Source organism: Phocoena phocoena, chromosome 1, assembly GCF_963924675.1.
Source record: "Phocoena phocoena chromosome 1, mPhoPho1.1, whole genome shotgun sequence".
In the NCBI taxonomy this organism is placed as follows: Eukaryota; Metazoa; Chordata; class Mammalia; order Artiodactyla; family Phocoenidae; genus Phocoena; species Phocoena phocoena.
Genome location: NC_089219.1, coordinates 26381997 through 26408740, shown reverse-complemented (window position 1 = coordinate 26408740; position 26744 = coordinate 26381997). Strand labels below are relative to the sequence as shown.

The following is a 26744-nucleotide window of genomic DNA, read 5'->3' as shown; positions in this document are numbered from 1 at the left end:
CCCTCTGCACATGAGTATTTTAGCACCAATTTCTAGCAGCTGACGTTAGGATGTGCCCTCCTGCCCCGCACCACAGTTCTAGGCGAAAGGGATTTGAGGTTTCTGCTCTGTCAAATGGAGTGACCCAAAGTTGTGTTCCACACCCAAGCAGAACCCTTGGGGTGCCTCCTATTTCTGTTCCTTGACATACTCCAGTGAGAAAAAGTCCATCTCTACTACCGCTGTCTGGATGCTTGGGGGTGCTTTTAGGGGTCTAAGGAAAATAAAGAGGCCTAGATAAAGGGAATAAGAAGAAAAAATTCCAGGGAGAACAAGGAATAAAAAGAACTGAGCTCATGTAAACCAGGACCCTCAGAGGGGAAAGTACACTGAAGGAAGTGGGTGGAGGAGTTGGGATGGGGTGGGGGTATCTGGGGAGACTCCAGAGCCCATGGAGGATCTGTGATATCAGGTTGTTTTTACAGAACCCCAAATCTGAGCCCAGAGGTTGTTTTGTCCGAGAGCCGCCAGCCCCTGGAAGTCATGTTAAGCTGGAGAGAGCTAGACTAGAGGCTCACTTGCCTGGGGCAGAACAGCCCTGGAGCCAGAGCAGCAGAGCGAAGGGTGGGAAGTGGGCCAGAGCCTAGTGAGGGCCCATGTAGGGCACCCCATGGGAAGACAGCAGGAAGGTGACCAGGTGAGAAGGGAGGAGAAATGTACGGGGCTAAGGAGAAGAAGGTAGAGGGTCTCAGGGCTGGAGGAAAGGCATTTGCTTTTCCTTGTTCCTGGGGGTGGAGAAGAGGCTTTGAGGGATGGGAGGGTGGGAAGGGATCAAAGAGCAGCCTTTTGTCATCTCCCAGAGACTGTGGCTCAGCCAGTCCCATCAGGAAAGAGGGAATAGCAGTAAGGCCAGGGAGTGGGAGATGGTGGCTCAAAAGAGAGTGATAGAGAGAAGGAGGGAAAGAGTAAAAGAGGAAGGCAGCATCCCTGTAGCTGCAGCATCCCTGCTGTGCAAGGCCAGGGGGACCATCTTCTGAGGGACCGATAGGATGTCCCAGGCAGCTGGGGGAAGCCCCTGCCGGAAAGGTGTTGACCTTGAGCAGGTTTGAGTTTGGCTGGCTGTGTGTTCAAAGCTCGAATAGGCTGCGCTTCCGACTTGTCTCTTCCTTCCCACCCCTTTCCGCCTCTCAGCCTTGTTGAACTTCGGTTCCCTCTGTCATCATCATCCCCACAGTCCAGTTAGACTCGTCTGAGGCTGCAGAATGGCGGGGAAGGGGGCACCTAACAAGCCTGGCGTGGGACCCAGTGTCACCGGAGGCTTAAAGGACTCCTGTCTCCTGAGCTCCCACTGCCCGGAGAGTTGGTGGTAGTGGCGTGTGTAGCCCATATCGGGGAGGAGCAGGGAGCGTGTGTGCTGAGGAGAGCTGCTAGATAGGCAAGGCAGGGACGGGTGGAGCTTTGCACACAGTCGTCTCCCTGGCTCCCTGGCGAGTGGGGATCGAAGGCCTGGTCCTTATCTGAGCAGCTGGGGAGAGAGGGTGTTGAGCAGGCTTGGCCGCAGCGCGGGCTCTTCCCCGCCCCCCCCCGCCCCCCGCCCTCTGCAGGTGATCCAGCAAGCCCTGCACCGGCAGCCCAGCACGGCGGCCCAGTACCTGCAGCAGATGTACGCGGCCCAGCAGCAGCACCTCATGCTGCAGACGGCGGCCCTGCAGCAGCAGCACCTCAGCAGCGCCCAGCTCCAGAGCCTCGCGGCCGTGCAGCAGGTAAGACGACGTCACAGAAGCACCGCACATGCCCCCGAAGGAAGGGGCAGAAAAAGCAAGCACTGCACGCGTGTGCCCACGCGGTCTCTTACCGCGTCCTCACAGAACCACTGCGAAGTGGCTGTGATCGTCGTCCCGAGTGCTCTGACAGACGAGGAAAGAGGTTTTGAGAGGCTAAGCGCCTCGCCCGAGGCCACACAGCTCTCAAGCAGGGCGGCTGGACCTCTCCGCCTGCCTCGCCCAAGGAGGGACTGGCGGGGGCCTGCCTCCCCACCTCACCACGCTGCAGGGAGGGGGCCGAGGGTGCGAGGAGGTGTCCACAGGAGAAGGCCATTGCCCATTCAGCTGGCCTGTCTGCCCTCAGTGGCCGAGAAGAGCCCAGTCATGCATTCGACAGAATCTTTATGCACCTGCTACACGCCAGAGTTCATGTCGGGCACCGAGCACGCCGTGGACCCTGTCCTCTTGCAGCTTGTGGTGGGGAGACAGCAAGTGGTCAGAAACACAAATAGACGAGGAGACAAAGTAGCAAACTACCAGAGCACTGAGAAGCTCTGCAGAAGAGAAGAGCAGCCTGCTGTGGCTGAGTAACAAGGAGCCCACCTTACGGCGGGTACAGCTGGTGGGGAGGGGGGAGCCTGTCTGCTGGAGGAACAGTGAAGCTGACACTGCGGGATGAGAAGAAGCTGGCCACGGGGAGGACGCAGGCTGGACGTTCCAGACAGTACGTGCCCGGTGCTCCACGTGGGGGCCGGTGGGCCGGGTATGATAGAGTGGGTGCAGTGGGGTGGGAGCTGAAGAGAGCTGGAAACATTGGTAACAGTCACAGCTGACGGTTCGAGTGCTCATATGTAAATGCTCCGCCTCGTGTAATCCTTTCAGCAATCCTACAAGGTAGACACTGTGGTTACCCCACCTTATACAAGAGGAAACTGAGGCACTTGCCTGAGGTCACGTGGATGAGCCAGAATAAGGGTTTGACTCCTTACCACTGCCCTGTAGTGCACCCTGCGGCAGGTGAGAGCCGGGGGGGATGACTGGAGGAGGTCTGGGCCTCTAGTGATGAGAATTCTCCTTTCCTAGGCAAGCCTGGTGGCCAGCCGACAGGGGAGCACTTCAGGCAGCAGTGTGTCTGCACAGACCCCCGCCCAGTCATCCTCGGTGAGTAGGATGGAGAACAGCAGGCAGAGCCCACAGCTCCAGGACCGGCTCCTTCCTCTTTGCCCAAAATTCTCTTGGGCTTCCAGACCCAATTGTGGTGAATCCTTAGCCGTGTAGAACCACGGCTGGAACCTGTTACTCTTACCAGAAAGAAAAAGTGCATGCCGCTTTCTAACTTCTTTTAGTAATTCCCCGTCATCTTTCCAATGTCAAGGCTCTCTGTTCATAGCTCAGTCCTCTCCCCATCGGATCCTCCCTGCAGCTCTGCATGTAAGCCAGAGATGCAGCAGTGCTGGGGGAAGATCCAGGGCCCACAGATCAGAGCTGGTCCTAAAGAAGGCTGAATCCACCAAGGGACAGAAGAGGCAGAGAGAAAGAAATGGATGAAGGGGGGCAGAGTTAACCCACAGAACCTCCTGTTTCCTACTTCGCGTGTCTCCCTCCTCAGATCAATCTGGCAGCCTCCCCGGCAGCAGCCCAGCTCATCAACCGGGCTCAGAGTGTCAACTCAGCAGCAGCCTCAGGCATCGCCCAGCAGGCTGTACTCTTGGGCAACACGTCTTCTCCAGCCCTGACTGCAAGCCAAGCACAGATGTATCTGCGGGCACAGATGGTGAGTCCCCCGCCTGGGCCACGGCTCAGGTGGGCCGGGAGGACGGAGGCAGAGAAGTTGGGAGCTGGGCAGTTAGAGAAGCATGGGGATTAGAGAAGGGTGGGGAAGAAGCACTAGGGGGACAGTTGGCAGGAAAGAAGGGGTGGCGTAAAGAAGGCGGCCTGGAAGGCTGAGCGGGAGCTTTGGTACAAGCTCCATGACTCAAGGAAAGGTGGGGTTCCAAGCTGAAATAAAGTTACCCGTGATGCCTCCTTTCCCTCCCCTCCTAGAGTGAAACAGAACTATCCTCTTCTTATCAGAAACCACTCCCCAAAATTAATTAGGGTAGAGAATGCAGGGATCTGTGCCCAGGCGGTCTGTACACTCAGACACGTAAGATAAACAAGCGCGCAAACATCCAAGTACCCTACAGAAGTGGGGTCTTACCCTCCTGGGACAGTCCTCGCAGGGACTGGCCACCGGTAGTTCAGGGTCAAAAGTGTGTTCCAGCCCAGGTGGTGAAGGTGGCAGCCAGCTCCGGGACATGCGGCTGCTCCACTGCCTTCCCAGCTGGGCCCCCATTCCCATCAGGGTCACCCTGTCAGCCGTTCATCAGGCGGGCTTGCTCGGGCCGAATGGACTCAGGACGGCATCAGCCCTGCACACGCATACCTAGAGTCCCCCCTTTACACCTGTCCCTAAGGTGCAAAGGCCCATAGGAAGCTGAGAGGTTCCTAAGATTTAGCAGAATTTCCCGTGAAAGCAGCAGCATTCACCCTAGGAGGCAGGAACATCCAGCTCTACGCGGGACTCAGGTCACTGTGAGTCCAGCCTCCCCGCCCCCATTCTGAAGAGTTCTCCCTCCAGCTCCTCGACACACTATCCTAAAGACTGTACAGTCCCATCCTTCCCTCGGCTCCTACAGCCACAACTTGACACTGGGAGCTTTTCTGGGTCCTGCTCCAGCACTCCCGTCCTTGACTCTGAGCTCATTGAGGTGCAGCTCCACTCCCAGGGAACAGCCCATTAGACACACATGTGGACTAGACTTCCACTTCTCCAGGGGGCTGGGCAGCCCATGTGACACCACCCAAACCTGATCTGTCTTCAGTTTACCCTGACCCTTGTCCTACTTAACTGCCCCCACTGGAGCCCTGCAGCCTGGCCAGGTCCCTGTCCAAAGTGGGGTACTCGCGCTCAGAGGAGCAGACACGCTGTCAGACACCGCATGTCCCCTCAGACACTGAGCTAGACTCGCAGGGGCGGGGGTGTCATGCAGAGACCCTCAGTCCCTGCACTCCACGGAAGGAGATGCAGACACGAGTACGGCTCTGGGGGCTCTGGTTCCTCTACCGCTGTTGTCTCTGCGCACGCACGTACACACACACACACATACACATACAAACACATAAATACACAAACACATAAACACACACACACACACATACACACACACATAAATATACATACACACACAAACACATAAATACACACAAACACATAAATACACACACACATAAATACACAAGCACATAAATACACACACATAAATACACACACACATAAACACACACACACACATACACACACACATAAATATACACACACACAAACACATAAATACACACACACATAAATACACAAACACACAAGCACATAAATACACACACATAAATACACAAACACATAAACACACACACAAGCACATAAATACACACACACATAAATATACAAACACATAAACACACACACAAACACATAAGTACACACACACATAAATACACAAACACACAAGCACATAAATACACACACACATAAATACACAAACACATAAACACACACACACAAACACACAAGCACATAAATACACACACACACATAAATATACAAACACATAAACACACACACACGTACACACAAACACATAAATACACAAACACACACACACAGCCTAATCTGAATTTGACTAAAAAAATGGCCAAAAGAATGCATCTAATTTGATCTCTTCTGGTGGAGAGTCCTGTTCTGACCCAGACCTGGAGTGCAGAGCAGGTTAGATTTACAACATGGTCCCAGGGCATCTGTCGCAGCACAGGGGCCCTGCTCCCCGGGATGCTGCAGAGAGGGACTTGAGGGTGTCCTGCGATTGTTGGTCCCTCTGGGGTGAGCTCTTCGCAGATCCTTCTGAAGTCAACTTGACTTGGGTGCAGCCCCAGAATGGCCCCCCACCCGTGGCCCTTCACTGCCCGGCCTGGGTCAGACCATGCCGAGCCTCTTGAGAGTTTCGGGAGATCCCCCTGGACTCTTTCCCTTTCGTGCCTCCCCGCTTCCCCAGTCCACTCCCTGGCTAAACTGTTGTGTCCTGTGGCTGAGCCCACATTGGGCAGGTAAAAGGCGGCTCGTTTCCTGTGATTCCAGGCCCAGCCAGGTAACCTGGTGCAGGTAGCTAGGAGCCTAGGCGGCACTGTTCCTTTGTCCCCTCAGCTCATCTTCACGCCCACGGCCACCGTCGCTACTGTGCAGCCTGAGCTCGGCACTGGCTCCCCCGCCCGGCCCCCCACCCCCGCCCAGGTGAGGACTCCATGCTTGTGGGAGGGCAGGGGGGTGGGCACCCCCGCAGAGGGGCACTGGTAATGGGCTCCCCCGCCCGGCCCCCCACCCCCGCCCAGGTGAGGACTCCATGCTTGTGGGAGGGCAGGGGGGTGGGCACCCCCGCAGAGGGGCACTGATAATGGGCTCCCCCGCCCGGCCCCCCACCCCCGCCCAGGTGAGGACTCCGTGCTTGTGGGAGGGCAGGGGGGTGGGCACCCCCGCAGAGGGGCACTGATAATGGGCTCCCCCGCCCGGCCCCCCACCCCCGCCCAGGTGAGGACTCCGTGCTTGTGGGAGGGCAGGGGGGTGGGCACCCCCGCAGAGGGGCACTGGTAATGGGCTCCCCCGCCCGGCCCCCCACCCCCGCCCAGGTGAGGACTCCATGCTTGTGGGAGGGCAGGGGGGTGGGCACCCCCGCAGAGGGGCACTGATAATGGGCTTCCCCCGCCCGGCCCCCCACCCCCGCCCAGGTGAGGACTCCGTGCTTGTGGGAGGGCAGGGGGGTGGGCACCCCCGCAGAGGGGCACTGATAATGGGTATGGGCCCGAGCCCTGGAGGAGCTCTGAATGTCTGGAAAGTTTGGGATGTTCTGGGAAAACAGGTGGGAGACAGGGCGTCCCAACGCTCCTAGACTTGCTCCTTAATTCACCGCTGAGAAGGCTTCGGCCACTCTTGACTCTGCTTCGAGCCCCGAACACAGAGCGGGAGTCAGCAGCATGCCAACAACGGTGGTCATCTCTACCTTTTTACCTTACACCCTCCCCAGGATAATCTCTGTTGTTGTTGTTGTTGCCTTTTAAGAGGAAAATTCCACTCTGGTTACACATGCTAGCACCTCTAGGAATCAGCAAAAATTGCATGGAAGAGGGAGCAAAGATGAGTCCTGGGTCCCTTCCTTCTGCTGGGAGTACCCAGACACTGCGGTGGCTGTAAAGATTCTGTGGGCTGCAGGGGAGAGGAACCATCCCCAGCTACAGAACGGGAGGACCCACCTGGTAGCAAGATGATCAGATTTGTCAGATGTGAGTCTGGTACAGCCTCCGTGTGTCCAGCAGAGGGCAGCAGGGACCAGGTTGAGTAAGCATGCTCATCGCGGCGTAAACCTGATTCTGAGGACAGGATAATCCCTGGCCTGGGGGACCTTGCTGGTCGATTAACTTTCACTTTTGCCCTGGCCTTTTCCAGTGTGGGAAGCCCCATGCCCACCCTGTATCTGGGAATTCTTTCTAAGTGGTGTGCAGCCCATCCTGATAGTTTGGGGGAGGAGGGGAGGGAACAGAAGGGAGAGACAGCCCGGCCTCCCTGCCTGGGCCTGCCCCAGGAGGGCCAGACATCCCTGCTCAGAATTTAGCTGCTTCTGCTGATGAATCCAATCGCTAGCACTCTTTCTGTCTCCTTTAGAAACTCTGCTCCGGCTTCCTCTTTCAGCCCCTGTCTCATTCTCTCTCTCTCTTTCTTTCTGATTTTAACAACCCACTCTCCTGTTCAGCCATTCGTGGATCCATCCCTAACTCCTCCCCTGTATGAATTGTGTGTCGGCATTGCTCCTACCCACATTCTCTGGACTCCTACAGACCCCTCTTTTCCAGGTACAGAACTTGACCCTCCGAACACAGCAGACACCAACTGCAGCAGCGTCGGGCCCTACCCCCACTCAGCCTGTCCTGCCCAGCTTGGCCCTGAAGCCCACGCCGGGTGGTAGCCAGCCTCTGCCTACCCCATCACAAGGCAGAAACACTGCTCAGGGTTCCCCTGCAGGTGCCAAGCCTGGCATAACTGACAGTGTGACGGAGCCACTCAAGAAAGGAGATGGCAACAGCAGTGTGCCAGGGAGCTTGGAGGGTCGGGCTGGGCTCAGCCGAATGGTACCTGCTGTGGCAACCCACCCCCTCATTGCACCAGGTAAGGGCTCCAGGAAGAAGGATCCTATCCCAGAAAACTCAGAAGGACTATGGGTCAGGGGGAAACTTTCAAACTTTCCTTTCTCCCATGGACGTGCTAAGATGTCAGCCATGTGTCTCTCTTTCCCCTCCTATAGCTCCAGATTCTGTTTTAGGCTTCTAGCCTAGCTTTAAAGAAGGAAGCCACATCAGTGGGAATAAATGAGACCTTCTTCACAATGGGCATCATGGTGATTCTCAGGGTACGCAATCATAGCTCTTCACTTTGAGAGTGGAGGTTTGGCAGTTAGACTATTTTGAAATTCTCTAAGGGTCAGCAGAAAGGACAGGGGCTAGCCAGAGGCATGTAAGAATCCCACAGGGAGATGAAGAAGTGGGAATCTTATTTTCTCATCATTCAACAGACATTCGTTGACTAATATTCGCCAGTTATGTTGCCCGTTCTGGGTGTGCAGAGATAAATAAGACGTGGGCCCTGCCCTCCCAGGAGGGCACAGTCTGGAGAGACAGACAAGTACAATGCAATATAGGGTGACAAGTACTATAACAGATATGAGCACAGAGGCACTATCTAGCCTGGCGGACAGGAGCCGAGAAAGGCTGGCTGGTGACGGTGACACTTGAGAATAAATCTTGCAGATTAAAAAAGTAACAATCCAGCAGATTACTTGTGAGGCAGATTCTGTGAAGGGGATGAATCAGTATTCCCTGGGGCTAAACTCCCTGCCTGCTAACGTTCTCCCAGTGCTGCCTATTGTAGGCAATCTTTAATGAGAAAATCTGCCAAGAGCCCCAGAAGCCAGACTTATCAGTCTCAGGAATAAGACCAAGCTGTTACAGCACAGAAATGGAGTGGTGGACCACGTGGCTTTGCATTAAAGAGACACTCACCCTGGTCACATCCCTGAAATAACCACTAACCCTCTGTCCTCATCCAGACTATTTTGCCATCCAATCTGACCTGCATTTTTTTTTTGAGAGACTACTTTATGCTTGTTACTAGACCAACCAAGATGGTCAAAATGTGATTTCTTACCTAAAGGAGGGTGCAGTCAAAGGAGGGAGCCAGACATATCAGCAAATCCATTCGATTTCATAAATACCATTGTAGGAGTAAGTACGAGGTAAGTGTGGGCCCAGGTGGGCACCCCAGTGCCAGACAGGAGGGGTCAGAGATGCTGTCCCTCCAAGGAAATGGCACTGAGTATTGAAGCAGGAGTCATTTCCCCAACAGACAGAGGAGGGGAAGGTATTCTAGACAGACAGTGGGAGGCGAGCTGGGGAGAATCTGAATTCAAGTCCTTTATTCACCCTTTTGAGGCTTCAAGGACAGATGTGGTCTTAGTCTCCAGTGGTCACTCAGCTGAAGCAGGCACCTCCCTGCAGAGGCCTGACTGCCCTGTGGCTCCAGGTGTTTCTCCCTGCCCAGCATTGCTTTCTCCAGAGACAAGTCTAGCCTCTTCCTTTTATGAAGAAAGAAACTGAGGCTCAGAGGGTAAAGTCTGGAGGGTCTTACCCTGAGCTGATAGAAGCTGAGACTAGAGCAAGGAGCCCAACTTAACATTTCTTCTACCTTCCCATGTAACCTACAAACCCTAGAGCAACATCCGGGCTTCAGGACTTCCTGAGAACCCCATTTCTGCCCAGGCCAAAATGTAACCTCTCCCTAGATCTAAGCCAGCCCCCCAGATTCTAAGGACCCTTCAAAGGAAAGACCAGTCCTTAGGGTTCTTCCTAAGGCTCCTAGGCAACCCTGGGGCCTCAAGAAAACTGGACAGAAAGGGGACAAGCCCTGATAAAAAGCCTCTGATGTAGACTAGATAATATGCTGGGCTTTTTTATGTACCTCACCTCTTTTGACCTTCAAGAGAACCCTATAAGGTAGATGCTTTTATCCATTTAACAGATGAGAAAACAGAAGCTCAAAGCGCTCACCCAAGAACTTACTATAAGTGTCACTCAAGATCACATCAGTATTACATGGCAGAACTGGAAACCAGTTCCTCATCTGGCTGAGTCAGATCCTATGTTCTTAATCATCAAGCCATATTTGCCTCTCTCGGTTCTTACAGTGGGGGTTCCTAGGCCTTTCTTACTCCTGACCCAAAGCTCGAAGAGCCTGACAGTTCTAAGACTGTTCTGGGTTTTACAGAGTCTAGTGGAGGGCTCTCTTCTCTTGAGCCTGGTAAAGGGGAAGGCCCGTGAGTTACAGACTGAGGTCCAGGGTCCCAGGTGTGGCCTGAGACTTAACAGCATGTGGCTATAGGCAGTACAGAGACCAGTGGTTCCCCAGAACTTTCTATGGAGCAGCTGTAAGCTGCAGACCACAAAGACCGTCTCCCCAGTGAGACGAATCGGTAGGCTTTGCATTGTTCCTGTCTCCCACCGTCCCCTCCTATTCTTCCCTTCCTCTCCCACCCCTTCCTCTCCATGAGCCCACTCCTCACGCCCAAACGGAAGGCAGCAGGGGTGTTTAAGATGCTGCAGACCCTCTCAGGGCCTCTAGAACAAAAAAAGACTGAAATAATCCTCCTGACCTGATGGGGGGCGGCCTGGAGCAGCACCTGCCTTGGGTGCCACAGTCCCCAGCGAGGAGGTAACTTCTGGCCTCCTGCCCAGGAGGAGCCTGAGACTGCGAAAGAACGGAGGGATCAGAGTGCGTGCGCATGCGTGTGTGTGTGGGGGCGGGTGTGCGTGTGTGTATGTGTGTGTGTGTGTGTGTGTGTGTGTGATAGAGGGAGAGAGAGAGAGGGAGAGGGAGGGAGGGAGAGAGAGAGAGAGAGAGGAAGAGAAAGAGAGGAAGAGAGAGAGAGATGGGGAGCAGAGTGGCAGGGTTTTGCTATTGGAGCATTTTTGTAGCCAGCTGACTGGTTGCCCCCAGGGAAAGTAACCAGTGGAGACTTGTGGCGGAGGCAGTGCGGGGAGGAGAGCAGAGAGGAATGCGTTCTCCTGGGGGCTGTTTCCTCCCGGAGCAGGCAAACGCTCTAGTCCCAGCTGGGACTGCTCCCACTGACAGCTGTTTGGGGGCAAAGCCCCTCCCCCATGGCAAGCTCCCTGCTGTTCCTGCTCCTGTCACCTTGGCAACGGGCTTCTTTAGGCTCCGCAAATAGAAAAGGTCCCTTATGCCCTGAAAAGGCGTGGGTTGGTGGGTGGGGGAGGGGAATAGGAGGCGGAGAGCAGAGCAGAGAGGTTGGGCTTCTCGGTGATCTGAGGACCCAACCAGGAGGGCAGAAGAGGCGCAGGCTGCAAGGTCCTATGGGCCTGGCTTCCAGAGGCGCCAAGACCTGGGGGAGCTGGGCCACAGCTCCTGATAGGAGGCTTGGTCCTTGGAGTCCTCGTTCTAGTGGCTGAACTCAAGGCCTTGGATGCACTTGCAGGCTCAAAGGTGAGGGGAGAGTGGCTGCCAGGAGGGAGATGCTGCGATGAAAGAGAACTGTCCCGTCATTGAAAAGCCTGGGCCCTTTTCACACAATTGTGCTCCAGATGCCAGGTCTTTGTTGTGTCTCTTCATCCCTCCTCAGGTCTCTGGAAGGAGAGAGAATTCATTGTTGGGAAGGCCTGCCACACAGCAGCTTTGTTTTATCACAGAGAGGGTTTTGTGTCAGGGAGCGGTGATTCTGTCTCTGATAGGTGGGACAATGTGATGTGTGCTGATTCCAGGGCTCTTGGGTACCATATCTCCCTCCCAAAGCAGCTGCCAAACTGTGGGGTAGATGCGCTTTTACTTAGAGAACCCAGCAGGAACCAGAACACGCAAGTGGGCCTGTCGTCTAGCTGGAATCAGATCCCCTACAATTCTGATGTCCAAATCATGCAACCAGCCATGAAAGTCATTTCATTTATCCACTGTAGGATCAGATTTACATTACTAACCCTCTTCTCCTTATACTAGGGGGGGAAAGCCAGCAGATACCAGAGGAGGATTTTTATATTTTGCTGAACATTTCTCACCATGGGTGTGTGGGGGCGGGGGGTGAGAGAGAGAGAGAGAGAGAGAGAAGCAGGCTGTGTTCCTTGGAACTGTTGAGCATCCCTTCTTTCCTGAAATCCTTCACGCTAAGCTCCTATTATGTTACTTCCATGGTTGCTGCCAGTAATAATAATTATTACCAGTTAATGAGCAACCATGTTCCAGGCACTGTAGTAAATGCCTAGCCTACATACCTCGTTTAATCCTAGCAATAATTATTCATCTCACAAATGAAGAAGATATGGCTCAGAAAAAAATAATTCACTACCATTTCCATATAGCTTTTCTCTCTTTAATTGTTCAATTCAGCTCAGCAAATATTCATTTAGCACCTGTTAGGTGCCAAACGTGATGCCAACCATATGGGCGTTAGAGTTGAAGAAGTGTATAGTCTAAAGAGGGGTTATGGGAATTTGAGTCGTGCCTTGAAAAATGAGTACATTTCCAGAACAGAACTGAAGGGGGATTATCTCAGCTGGCACCGGGAGGCACTATGCCCAGGGCGGCCACGTGTGCCTGTGACCATCTGTGTGTGTAGGTGGCCCTGCTGACCCTTGCTTTTCCCTGGCCCCGCTGCCATTAGCTGTGGGACTCCCAAAACATTCTGTCCATCCCCCTTGTGTTCGACTTCAACACCTACGTTTTCAGACACCTGCCACCTGTCCACAGATGACTTCTCAATGCGTGTCCGTCCCTGTCCTCCCCTCTCCCCAGAGATTTCCAACTGTCTATAGGATACGCCCACGTGGATATCACCCCACCAGCATACACATTTTTAAAATTTGGAGACTCATAAATAAAACAAAAACAAAAACCCGGAAGTATTCCTCTTCAGAAAGGGCCCCCTTTCCCAGTTCCTGGCTGCTGTCCACAATCATCAGATATTCCTAGACTCAGACTTACAATCTCAGGGTTGTTTTGACTTCATTTTCCTTCATCGGAGAGGCAGGGTGTTATAATGGGAAAAGCATAGACTTTGGAGTTGGATGTGGTTTCAGACCCCAGCTTCATCACTTAACTAGTTTTATGACTGTCATCAAGTTACTTAATCTCTGTAAATCTCGATTTCTTCATCTGTAAAACAAAGATGGTTATATTTACAACAGACTGTAAAAATGGATGAGATGGCCTGCAGAAGTGATCAGATATCTACCGAGTAGGCTCACAGTAGATATCCGTTCCCTTTCCCTCCTTATTCCCACCCTCCATCACCGCCCAGTTTATCACCAGGTTCTGACCATATTTCCTACGTGTCGGCTCCCGGCTTTGCTTAAGGCCTGCTGACCATACGAGGCTTAACTGACCACGAGAACATCCTGCTCATAGCTGCCAGAATCACCTTCCTCAGAGACTCCTTTCTTGTTTAGAAACCTTCGCTGGGTATTTATTTCCTACTCCGTCAGTCACAGGAGGGATTCAATAATCAGCACATTAATGACTTCTGACCGTCTGACTCTGGGGTGGGAGCCTTCAAGACCCCCCAATTGCCCCTTGAACCACTCTCATCGCTCCCAGCTCCCTCACATAGATCCTCTGCCTCGCCTTCCCCACTACCCCCCGCCCACCTTTGTAACTTACTTGACCCGCACAGACCTTCTACGTCCCCACCTTCTGTCATAACACTCCCCCTTCGTTGTCCACTCCTCCAAGATTACCTCCAAAGTTCTCAACAGCCCCCAACTAACACTTGAAGGCTTGCCGTTTCAACTTGAGCTCCCTGACTGCTCCATTCACTCACCCGTCAGCATTTTTTGAGCATTTGTGAGATACAAAGCACCATGCCTCATCTGTCAGTTGAAGCCAACTTCCCCGGAACTTGCTGCACTGTGGAAGTCTCAGAAACAACTCTCTCCTTGCTTGTAAAGTGGGAATACCACCCATTTGCCTCAGAGGCTTATTGTAAGGAATAAATGAGACTCAAATTATGAGAATGCTTTGAGAAGTTCAAAACAATATACAAATAGCAGGTAGTGTTTTAAGAATAGCTACCATTTATTGTACATCTTCTCAGTATGAACAAAGGCAGGGAACCTCTCCTCTTGGTGGTTGAAGCATAATATTCCATTTGATACTAACGACTACTCTGTGAAGTATATATCACCATTTGCAGAACAGGAAGTCAAGATTCAGAGAGGTTAAACAATTTGTCTTAAGTTGCACAGCCTGTAGGTGGCAGAACCAAGATTCAAACCAGATCTGTCTGACTCTAAAATCAACACCTTTAGCCACTTATGCTGTATTCTCATCCCTCTACCAAGGATGGGCAGTTTCTTTTCTTTTCTTTTCTTTTCTTTTTTGTTTTTGTTATTTTGCGGTATGCGGGCCTCTCCCGTTGCGGAGCACGGGCTCCGGATGCACAGGCTCAGCGGCCATGGCTCACGGGCCCAGCCGCTCCGCCGCATGTGGGATCTTCCCGGACCGGGGCACGAACCCGTGTCCCCTGCATCGGCAGGCGGACTCTCAACCACTGCGCCACCAGGGAAGCCCGGATAGTTTCTTTTCTAATGCTGCAAGCTGTCTTATAAGGAATCCTGCTCACAGAGGATATTTGGTGGTTTTACCAGGTAGTTGCAGAGCAGGTCTGAAGACATTAAGCCATAGACAGCCCACCATAGAGTGCCCCTGAGGTCAGCAACCCTGTTTTTGTAAACTTGTTTCCTCTTATGGGGAAATTCCCTTAACTCTATTTCCCCTCTCCTATTCCTCCTACCCCTCAGCCTGGAAGGACTGCATCCAGGAAAATTCACATGGCTATTGCTTTCAGTTTTCCTAAAAGGAGCTTTCTTGTCTACTTATGTGGATGTGGGACTCTGACCTCTAGAGTCAACCTCAATCTCAGTCACTCCCCGAGGCCTGATCACATGAGACATCTCTGGAGATGAGCAGCCTCTGGAGAGTGCTGGCATCATTTAGACCCACCCGTCATTTTGCCTCTTCTCTGGCTGCTCCTGCATAGTCGTCCCGGGTTCAGCTGTACAGGATGCCCTGTGGGTCCTTGAAAGCACCAGGGTATACAATGCCTCCAAGTCTTCCCACGTGCTCTTCCTTTCAGCATCTTCTGAACTCTGAGTCATGCTAAACACTTCCTTCCTCTGGGAAGCCTTCTCTGCTTTCCTTCCCAAGCTGAATCCCCTTTTCTGTGTTCTCAGTAGTCTGTGCTTATCTCCTGTCATAACATTTACCAAGTTATACCGAGAGTGTCTGTTTTCCAGCTATCTCTTTGACCAAACTGTAACCTATTCTAGGGACCATGTTTTAGCCAGCACCAAACATGGTATTTGGTCTATAGTAGGTACTTAGTAATGTTTGTTGAGTGAATGAATGGTTGAAGGTATCTCTTCACTTAACTCTCTAAACCTTGAAGAGTAGTGGGTTGTAAAAAGTTATGCCATTCCTCTCTCACAGGCACCCTCCTCTCACCCATGGTCCAGGTAGCTCCAAACTCTAGTCAAGTATCGCAGATCAGAGAAAAATAAGTGTTTGAGCAAACCTCCAGCCTACAACTGGGATGCTTGCAGCTCCCATGTACTTTGAGACAAGTGTCCCAGCATTTCTGGACAGTGAGCTGCTTCCTGCATCCGTGAAGACTTGGGATCAACCGAGATCCATTACTGATCACAAGTTCTGGCAGTGGATGCAGCGAAGGGGGCGTGCCAGTAAGCCGTCACAGCCAGCCCTCCTGCATGGGGGCCTTAATCCTCTTGTTGCTAACAACCAACTGTTTGGGGAACAGTGAATTGGTCTCTTCAGATTCTAAGGAGGCCGTCAAGGTTAGAGCACCAGATGGGAAGATGAGCATTGCCTGGAGTCTCTCCTTTTAACTGGGCCCTAATTTGTTGAGGCCCTAGGCCTGCCCCTCCTCTGCTCCCTGACAGAAAGGGCTGATGAGGACTTCCAAAGCCGTGGCTCAGGTCCCATGGAACGAACCCTTTGTTCCTGAGAAGCGGTGAGCTTTCCAGCTGCAGGGGATGGGGAGCCAAAATAGATACAAGCGAGAAATGAAGCTACTGGACTGTAGGGAAAAATAAAGGTCCAGAGTGATTTCTGTGCATTCATATTTCATAAACCGATATGCCCCATCCTAGCTGTAGTGAAGAGGGACGTGGCCTCTGGTATTGTGGCTTCAGTGGGAAGTGCCCACCTTCACCACCCCACGCTGAGCCGGGAGGGCGTGGGAAGGGGGGGAGAATCCATCGATCTCACCAGGATCAGCAGCAGACAGTTGCTAAGCGTCCACAGACGTAGATTATTATGTTGGACAGTGTGGAGGGAAAGAAACATTAAAAACCTAGTTCAATTAAAGCACATCTTTTAAGTTTAAAAAAAAACGTAAAACAAGTCTTGAACTCAAAAAGCATCTAGTCTGGTCGGACAGGTAGGAAATAAACTCATAAGAGCATAAAAGTATTCCAGTTTAAGACACCACTGATTGTAAGACACACCATTATTTTTTTAACTCTAAGAAAGAAAAGCACTACCAATTAAACCAACATCATCCGCTGTAATATGCATCCCAACTCAAAGGATGTTAAAGTGGAGGTGGGGGGCTAAGAATCGATTTTTAAGAATCAATGAAATACATATACAAGATAGCCCATGTTAAATCACAAATGAATCAAAGAAACAAAGTGTTCAGGACTTCTGAGGGAAAACCCAGAATTGAGGGTTAAGGCAAAGAGAGAAAACACGAGCTGAGCCTGGACCAAAGAAGCTTATGCTTTACTGAGATCACTGAAGTGGAAGGAGAGCATTCCAGAAAATGGAAGCACTGCAATCAAAGCCAAAAAGGCACGGGGGGGGAGTGATATTGTACAGACAACAAGCAGAGAAGTTAGGGTGGGTGAAGGTGAGGGCAGGAAGGTGGTGAGCAGAGGTTGGACAGGAGGAGAGCCTTCAATAAACCAGAGTGCTGATAAACCCAAAATGGCCAGTCTTCCCTGGTGGCGCAGTGGTTGGGGGTCCGCCTGCCGGTGCAGGGGACGCGGGTTCGTGCCCCGGTCCGGGAAGATCTCACATGCCGCGGAGGAGCTGGGCCCGTGAGCCGTGGCCACTGAGCCTGCGCGTCCGGAGCCTGTGCTCCGCGACGGGAGAGGCCACAACAGTGAGAGGCCCGCGTACCACAAAAAAAACAAAATGGCCTGTGGGGTTACCCACATTTCATCCATATTCTGACTCTGAAGAGGAAAAGTTCTGCGGGACAAACAAGCTGGAGTCCCACCGTGTTGTCATTCATTCATTCAGCAATACTGATTGAGCATCTACTAAATTCCAGGCACTTTGGAGGAAACAAATCCTAAATTCCGCCTATCAAGGGGAGATAAGTCATTTACTGAGATAACTATGAGGTATAGGTATCATCGTTACTCCCACTTTAAAGATGATGGCACAGAGGTTCAGGGAGGTCCAGTGACTTGCCCAGCCTCCCACAGGAGGACAGGGACGATGAGAATTTGATTTATGGCACTCTAGACAGTATGAGACAAGGCACAAACTTCCGTTCAGGGGACAGTGGACAGAAAAGCTTGCTTGGATCAAAGAAATAATAAAAATTGAAAGGTTAGTTTATGTTGTAAGAAGATCTTGAATGTCAGGATCTTTAGGTAACCTCAGATAAAGGAGAGTCCCTGATGGCTTTTAATCAGGGATCAGATCTGTGCACTAGGAAGATTAATTTGTGATCTATCTACAAGGTGGATTATAGAGAGAAGAAACAGGAATCAGACCAATTAGAAAGCTATTACAACACTTCAAATGAAAGGAATTTGACCCAGGATAATGTTTGAGTTAAATCATGGTCTTGGCTTTTTATTAACCTTGAAAGGTTAAGGATGTACACACCCCTCAAAATACCCTGGGGTCTTTGATCTATGAACTTATCAAAGCCATCATGAACTTTGTTTCCAGCCTTGGCATACACTAGCATCATTTGTTCTAAAACAATGGCCTTAAGGTTTCCACATGCAGCACGGGGTCGGGGAGAGAGTGGGACAGAGGGGAGGCCCCAGGATCGAGGGCCGCGAAGCCAACACTTGCCTCTCCCAATCTTGGTAAACAAAGGTGTACTGCACTTAACTACACTCTTTATGCTCCATAGATCTAGACCCTTCTTCTCTAACCTTCCCTTTTCCACCTTATAAATCCTGAATTTTAAACTCTTTTCCTGTGGTAGCCACCCCCATCATATTGTATAATCGCTAGTCCAAACCTCTTGTCTCACAGTTAAAACCCCGAAGCCCTGGGAAGGAGAAGGACCCGTCTCAGGCCACACAGCCAGTGGATAGCGGGACAAGCCTCTAACTCTCCTAGCCTCTCTGAGCCACACCATCTCCAGCTCTCAGCTCAGACCGGCAGCCCCTAGAGGGACTCTGTTCCCCCGGCAGGAATTCATGGTTTTGTAATAAGGGAGAACAAGTTTTACTTGTGTCTTCAGTGACGCTGCCCATCATTCTGCAGAACTTTTTAGCCTCTAGAGACTAGCCAGGCACTTCATGGCATCTGCGGTATCTCTCCAGTGTCCTAACAACGGTCATCTTAAAAATCCCTGATTATTAAGTTTGCCTGACTAACAATCTGGGCCTGATTGTTAAGTTTGAGCTATTCAAGGTGAAATTAGGGGACAAGGCTCAGGGTGAGGTCGGGGCGATTCGTAATCACCAAATGCCTGCTGGTAATTCCCATTTGGACATTCTACCATCACCTCAAGCCCCACACATTTCTCTCAAAACCTCATGGCCGTCCGTGTTTCCTCCTCCTATCTTTCCCTGTCATCCAGGTTACAGCCCGTGGGCCAACCATACTCCCTCCTCTGCCTACAGCAGTCAGTCACCAAGGAGCATTTTGTTTCTCCTTACCACCTCGTTTCTGTCCTCTCCTTTCCATTCTTATTGGCATTCTGCTTGGAACTCTGTGTTGGGTTGTGATGAGATAGTTGGAAACTTGCTTGTAAATGGACAGAATTCAAGAAAAAAGGTACCTCCCCTAACTCTGTTTGAAATCTGCTTGCTTTGCACCTGTGTCACAGGATCCTTTTTAAATGTTAGCTCAGGACCCAGAATTTGCATTCCCCTCATTGGCTGGGAGCCTTTGGTTGTAAAAATCCATTTGTGAGCTTCCAGCTGTGGCCCTCTGTGCTTTTGCACGGCACATCTCTCTGCCGGCCCTCCAGCTGTGGGAGTCCCCGCAGAGGACAGCTTTTAGGCAGGACAGATCAGCTGAGCGGCCCTCGTGCTAAGCGGGCCTGGATGCCACTAGGCAGAGAGTGAGCGGCTTGAGGACAGTCAGTCTCTGAGCTGAATTTCCTGAGCCCCTTCTGTCTATAAGGCATGAGCTGGACACAGGAGGGATAACTAAAAAGTATAAGGATCCTCACCTCAAAAAGCTAGCCTGGTTAAAATGGAAGAAGAGAGGACAAGCAGCAAATGGCAACACATGAATTCCAGTTCAGGACAATATGTTTGTTTATTTATTATAATTTTTTTTTTTTGCGGTACATGGGCCTCTCACTGCTGTGGCCTCTCCCGTTGCGGAGCAAAGGCTCCGGACGCGCAGGCTCAGCGGCCATGGCTCACGGGCCCAGCCGCTCCGCGGCATGTGGGATCCTCCCGGACCGGGGCACGAACCCGTGTCCCCTGCATCGGCAGGCGGGCTCTCAACCACTGCGCCACCAGGAAAGCCCTGTTTGTTTGTTTGTTTATTTAGCCCCCATCTAATATTAGGCATCATGCAAAGTTCTGTATAAAGAGATATGTGATCGTTTCTGATCATGAGGGGTTCACGATCTGGAAGGGAAGACAGCCAAGAAACAATTATAATCCATTGCGAGACGCGTCATTATGGTAGAGGTGAGCCCAGGATACTCAGAACCTAAGCCAAGGCTGAAATAATCATTTTACTTCTCTGATTGAATATATGAATTAAATGGCTGACGATGGCCATGGGCCAGGCACTGTGCTGTACACATTATGTCATTTTTCTCTCGTTTTATTCGCACAGCATTTTTCTTCTTTCATCCTTACAACTTTCTGGGCAAGAACTATTTTTGTTTCTGGTTCTCAGACAAGGCAGCTGAGGCCTAGAGAGGTTAAGCAGCTAGCCCGAGGTCCCCACTGGGTAACGGAACCAGCGGTCCATCCCAGGCTGCCTCCCCACAGAGCCTGAGGACCGTGTGTGCAACTGGCACTCCCTGGAAGGGGCCCAGACTGAGCAGCAGTAGGGTGAATAAGATCCAGCCTTACAGAGCTGGGCTGGGCGATGGGAGCCTGCACCTGTCGCAGGCCCAGAGGAAAGCGAGTGAAGGGCGTGGAGGAGAGAGAACATAGCACACTGCAGAATCCAGTGTTTCTCTCAGCCACTGGAATGATCAAAGAAGGCTTCACAGAGGAGGTGAGCTTTGCATTGGCCTTTGAGGGACAGCCAAGGGCCCAATGTTTCGGCATAGGAAGAAAGCAAGAAAACAGAGAGAGACGGCCAGGCCATGGCAATGGTCCGGCCAGGCTCTAGGTGAAAGAGGAAAGAGATGAAAGCAAGAACACCGAGTTTGGAAAGCCTTCTTTATGTGGATGTGGGAGGGGGCACAGCAGAAGGTGAGACCGAGCCATGCCACCTAACCTGGCCTCCCCCTCTTCAGCCTATGCTCAGCTGCAGCCACACCAGCTCCTCTCGCAGCCGTCCTCAAAGCACCTGCAGCCCCAGTTTGGGATCCAGCAGCAGCAACAGCAAGCATCACAACAGCCGCCGCCGCCCCAGCCATCACGGCCAGTGCTCCAAGCCCCGTCCCACCCCCAGCTGGCCTCGGTCCCTCCAAGCCTGGCCCTGCAGCCTGGCCCCGAAGCCCATGCCATGCCACTAGGCCCAGTCCCATCCACCCTGCCTCTCCAGTGTCCTGCTGCCAACCTGCACAAGCCTGGCAGCACTCAGCAGTGCCACCCTCCCACGCCAGATGTCGAGCCTCACAATGGATACCCTGAGGGCCTGTCTCACACCCCTCAACACAGGTTCCAGCATGCCTCGGCTGTCATCTTACAACTGCAACCTGCTTCGCCAGTGGTGAGTAAGCCGAGCCCGAGGTCCAGGGAACAAAGCGGGAGGACACGGCTCAGGCAATCCCGCGGCCCCCATTTGGATGTGTGTCTGGGTGGGCTGAGTGTTGAAGTCCTCTCTGAGTAGTCCAGGAAAGAAAAGGGGCCTCTCCCTAATTTGGGGCTAGCTGAATCTTAATGTCCTTGCCTTCTACCCAAGCTCCATGGAAACGGGGGACGTGTCCAGGAATGTAGAGGCAATTCACGAGAAGATCATCTCTGTCCTGTCCTTTAACAGCCCCAGCAGTGCACCCCCGATGACTGGAAGGAAGTGGTACCTAGAGAGAAGAGCGGGCCTGAGACTCGGTCTGGCCCACCATCGCATCAGCAAGCCATCGTCACTGCCATGCCAGGTGGCCTGCCTGTACCCAAGAGCCCGAACATCCAGCAGTCCCCAGCTCATGGTATGAAGTGTAGCGGGGCCCTCGGGGGAGGGGAGAGCATTGTCTTCCTTGCCACCCCCTGGCACATCTCACTTGGGCATCTAGAATGGGAGGGAAACTACTCCAAGCCCCAAGAAGCAAGAAAGAAGCTGGGTAGGTGGAAACAGAGAGAGGATTAAGAAGATGATGCGAGGACAAAGAAAGGGGACCCAGAAGGCATAAAGGAGAAAGAAAAGGAGAATTGAAAGTTCTAGATGAGGCTTGCCTGTCATTGCTGTCAGATGTACCTGCATATCCATATGCCGGGTTGAGAGTTCACCCAGGGATCCAGTTGTCTCAATCCTCTGCTCTGCTTGGTATAAGAGTGCGTTCTTGAATTTGGCAATATGACAAGGTGGCTGCATAGTGCAGAGACGAGGGAAATGCTTGGGGGGAGCTAGGAGGGGATTCAGCTCACGGAAAGCATCTTTGAAGGAACGGTGCTCAGCTCTGGGATCCCCACCTTCTGTCTGTGAGTGCTCAGTGACAGGCGGGCTTCTCCTAGACCTGGGTTTTAGGAGACTCTGCTGATCCCTCTACCCTGACGAGAGAATCACAGCAGTACCTCTGCCTCCACGGTGATCCCTTCGCTTTCCTTTCCTTCTCTGCCAGTGTGCGCAGCAATCTTGGCCCAGATCTCAGAGACATTCTGGGCCATGGGCTGACTACAACTCAGGGAGGCAGTTCCATCATTGGACTAAATGTGTGCTGGGAGTGGGGTGGGGAGAGCCAAGAGAAAAGGGGTTTGGAAAACAGAAGAAGGAGGAATGAGAAGAAAAGTACTTGGGGACAAAGTAGTTATAAATGTCCTATAAGGGATGGAGGATGGACTCAAGGAAAAGGAAAGCAAAGGAATATGAAGAAAAAACATTAGAAAAATTAAAAGACAGCAAGGAGGTCAGCATTCTCTTGGCAAACTTGCAATGATAAGGAGCTCACCATTTTGAAAAGCAGCCCATTCCACTGTAGGACTGCTCTAATTATCAGAAAGTTGCTCTTCAAATTAAGCCAAAATCTGCTCTCGTGGAACTCCCACCACTGGCTGTGATTCTGTCTTGTGGATTGTCCATCTCCTACAGTGTGTATAGACAGTTATCATGTCTCTTTCCTCTCCCTCATTAAAAAAAGAGAAAATCTCCAGGCTAAATATCTGAGATTTATTTCATTTTCTACCTATCACGCATCCAGACCTCCCATTCCCACCATGCTGATCATTCTTGTCTAGCTACATTCTACCTCTCCACTAATTCCCTTAAAATGTGATCCCCAAAACGAAGCACATTAATTCCAAATACAAAAAGCCGCTAGTCACCCTAGGTTGGCACCTAGACTTAGCTTTATAAGCCCTTCAAGGGACAGAGATCTGCATGGTATAGTAGAGAGGAACTAAAATTCGTTGAACACCTATGTGCCAAGTTCTGCTCTAAGTTTTCCTTTACTCATTCATGATAACCCTGAGAGATAAATAGTATTGTCCCCATTATTTAGAGGAGGAAACAAAAGCTTGAAGAGGCTCCAGTTCACACAGCTATGAAAGGGCAGCACCATGATTCAGGCTCCAGGGGTAATTCCCTTACCTTCCTTCAGCAGGACATTGCACCTATGGCCCCACGTTAACTCCCCTGACCCAGGGGAATGATACCCTTAGTTCACCGAGCACTGTGTCACCTGAATTCCAGAGGGGTTGGGTTTGGTTTTTGTTTCTGTCTTTGTTTTTGTGGTTTCTTTTTACATGGATTGCTATCACTTCAGGTCTCCTCCATCTCAAACTTGTACAATTTATATTGTGAGCCAAAACATGATTAATTATATCTGTTAAAAGTTATCTTGTGAATTTAGCCCACAGTTCCAGGCTAGCCAGAAAATGGTAATAGTTAACAGCTAACATTTAATGAGTCCTCTCTACCAGCTTTACGTGCATTTCCTCATTTAATCCTGACAGTAACCCTCTGAAGCAGGAACTTTTATCATGCCCATTTTAAAGATAAGAAAACTGAGGCGCAGCAAGAATAAGTGGTGGGGCAGGAATGTTTTAGATCTGAATTTTGTCACTCATTATACTAACTCCTCTGCTTAACTTTGCCATCTGTAAATTATAGAGCGTGTTTTCTTTGTCTTTAACCAATTTGCTGATAGAAATATTGAATAGGACCTGACTGAAGACACATCCCCTGTCTGCAGGTTGGTGATAATCAACAGCCTTTGTTCAAGTGTTTGCTATCCAACAACCTCTGAATGAACTGACATTTGCCTCCCTTTCCTCATCTTGTCTAGAAAGCTCTCAAAAATCTCTTTCTGAAATCGAATCTAGATGATACACATATAACAAAGCGTCTTGCTCCTGAGGTTCTATCTCATGAGAAAAGTAAGTTTTGCACAGCGGAAACAATTGTCAACCACCCAAGATTTAAATATTCATTCTGTATATGTTTGAACGCCTGCTCTGTGCAAAGTACTGTGGGGTGGGAGGTAATAAATGCATAGAGAAATAAGGTCTGTACCCTACCTTCAAGGAGCTTAAAGTCCTCTGGGAAAGATGAGAAGTGCACAGGAAAAAAATACAGTAAAAACTAAGAGATGATAAATGGCATAGAACGATTATGGGTAAATGCTTTGAAAGGTAAGAGAGAAAAGTTACTGCCAAGTAGAGATTATCAGGATAGATTTCACGGAGGAAGTGGCATTGTTCTAGAGCGAGGGTTGGCAAACTACATCCCGAGGGCCAAATTCATCACATCACCTGTTTCTGTACAGCCCACAAGCTAATAATGGTTTTTACATTAAAAAACATTTTAAGACTCAAAAAAAGAAGAATATTTTGTGATACAAGAAAATTATACGAAATCTGAATTTCTGTGTCCATAAATAAAGTTTTATTGGCACACAGCCACATTCATTCATGTAGTGTCCTCTGTGGCTGCTTTCCTGCTGCAACAGCAGAGTTGAGTAGTTGCAACAGAGACCACATGGCCTGCCAAGTCTAAAATATTTACTATCTGGTCTTTTACAGAAAAAGTTTGCCAGCCACTGTTCTTGAGTCTAGACCATGAAGGATGGGTAGGACCTGGACATGTGGCATTGGGGAGAAGGGACTAGTGAAGTAAAGGAAGGGAGGCAGGAGTGTAGGCATGTTTGGGGGACAGAGAGGCCGAGCATTCATAGAACAAAATGTAAGTGTAAGAAATGCAAAGACAGAAAGGGGGAGGAAACGTGCATATTAATGAAAGAAGGCTTTGAAAATTTGAAAAACGGGGTGGGGGGAAAGAGGGAAAGAGAAAGGGAGCAAACTAAACGATCAGGGAATATAAAATAAATGTAAAATGTGGAAACAAAGGTAAAGGGATGAGTCCTGAGGGGAAAGGGTTGGGGGTATGAATGCTAGGAAAGGTAAGAATATGAGAAAATGTTGCAAATAGAAGTCAAGCATGCAGAGAGAAATTCGGGGCAAGTATTCAGCATAAAGCCTGGGGGATGGGGGTGCAGTGAGACTTGTGAGTCTCACAAGCTCTAGTATATCTACTGAATGAAGGTGCTTTCCCGACAATTCAGTTTAATCCAGCGTGGTTTAGGAAGAGAAGTAACATTTATTGGGCTCCAACTGTGTGCCGGGCACTGCAGGCAATTTGTATAAATGCCCTCAGTTAACCTGCACAGTAAACCTAAAGAGGAGGCATTAGCCCCGTTTGTGGAGGTGCAACTGGGTCACTTTGGTCATTACTTAACTTCTCTCTGATCCTCAGTTCCCAGTGGGGAGGATAACAACTACTTGTGGGGTTATTGTGAACACTGAGAGGAAGTGCGTGCATGTACGGCTTGACACATATTCAGCACTCAATTACTGCTAGTCGTTATTCTTCCTGCCTCCGACTTGGCCAGGCGGGAGTCCACCACCGCACGGGGGACTTTTGACGGGGCGAGAGCGGACATTGGCGTGGCGCGGCGCCCGTCTCCTTAAACAGAACCCTTACGTACCTAACCAGCCGCCAGGCCCCCTGCGCCTTCCGGAGGGCGCGGGGCGGGGCCGGCGCGGCCGCACAAAGGAAGCGCGCGGCCCGGCTTCCGCGCCGGCGCCCCGCCTCCCTGAGGCCCCGCCCCGCACGCCCATGCCCCGCCCCCGCCTCGCCCCGCCCCCGGCGGAGGCGGCCGCGGGAGCCCTGCCGGGACGCGCCGCATTGTCTCCGCGGCGGCTGCAGCCCTCGAGCGCCCGCCGCGCGCGCGCAATCCGCCGCCGCCCGCACCCCCGCCCCGGCCTCGCGCCCCCGCCGCCCTTTGTGGACGCCGGCCCGGCCGGTACGGTCGGATGCGCCGCGGCAGCCCCGGGCCCCGGCTCGGAGGCTCGCGGCGGAGAGGAGGCGGCCCGCCCGGGCCCGGGACCCCGCGCGAGGCGGCGCCCGGCCGAGGGGTTGCGTAGGCCCCGTCCGGCCAGGCCCAGCCGGGCCCTGGACAGGTCAGTGCCCGTGGCGGGGGAGGGGTTCTCTCCAGGAGGGGTACCGCGGCCCGCTCTCGTCGCACTGGACACCGGGCACCGCCCTCCGGTGCCACTCCCGGCCCGGGCCTACTCGGCTGCCAGGCCGTGCCAGCCCGCGATTCTCGCCCTCCCGGCGCCGGGGAGGTGTCCTGCGCCTCCCCCCTCGTCGGGGACCCTGCCTGCCCCGCACTTCCCCGGCAGCCTCTGTGTCACCTTCGGCGAGCCAGACGCTTCCGTGTGTCCCCGCACACCCCCACCCCGGCCTCGGGCCTCCGGGGCGGCGCTTTACCGGGGATGGACGGTCCGCTTAGGGACAGGGCTGCTGGCATCCGCTGTACTCTCTGGGTAGGGGACTGCCTATCTTGGAGGCCTGCGGCTTAGCTGGAGAGTTTTGTTTTTAATCTAGTTCAGTCTCACGAAGCTTTTAATTGGATGGAAAGGGACAAGCTGTTCTGTGTCTGTCCTTTCTTCCATTTTTAGAAGAGCGTTTTCTCTCCTTCCCGTGCCAAATGAAGGCATATTGTATTGTTGATTCTTTACATTAAAATCGGGACTTGTGAGATTCTTTATTTAAATTGAAGTCCAGAGACAGGGAAATAATTTGCCCAAGATCAAGTTGCAAACCAATGGTGAACCTACAGTGTGAACTCGTAGTCCCCGGCTCCTGTATTGTTGGATACCAGTTTGTGCCAGTGATACACCGGCCATCCCAATCCTCCCCATCCCTCCCCCAAGGCTGCCTTTTAGACCTGAACACATTTCACTGACATACTTTCAGTTCTGATCAACTTTCTTTTCCTTCCTGCTCCATACCTAGAA

At 51.7% G+C, this 26744-nt stretch overlaps 1 protein-coding gene across 7 annotated transcripts in view; it reads left to right on the top strand.

The window, feature by feature from the left end:
* Positions 1 to 26744, top strand: part of PHC2 (polyhomeotic homolog 2) — a 50115-nt gene that overhangs the window by 1221 nt on the left and 22150 nt on the right. Inside the window, exons 2-8 of one of the 7 annotated variants that reach the window (XM_065873338.1) lie at positions 1584 to 1742; positions 2826 to 2903; positions 3352 to 3516; positions 5980 to 6066; positions 7677 to 7989; positions 20585 to 21000; positions 21274 to 21439. In XM_065873338.1, the coding sequence (XP_065729410.1) occupies positions 1584 to 1742; positions 2826 to 2903; positions 3352 to 3516; positions 5980 to 6066; positions 7677 to 7989; positions 20585 to 21000; positions 21274 to 21439 (1384 nt within the window). Of the gene's footprint in view, positions 1 to 1583; positions 1743 to 2825; positions 2904 to 3351; positions 3517 to 5913; positions 6067 to 7676; positions 7990 to 17013; positions 17021 to 20584; positions 21004 to 21273; positions 21440 to 25714; positions 25905 to 26744 lie in introns of those variants that run through there. The other 6 variants (XM_065873348.1, XM_065873329.1, XM_065873320.1 and 3 more) reach the window with 6 other exon arrangements.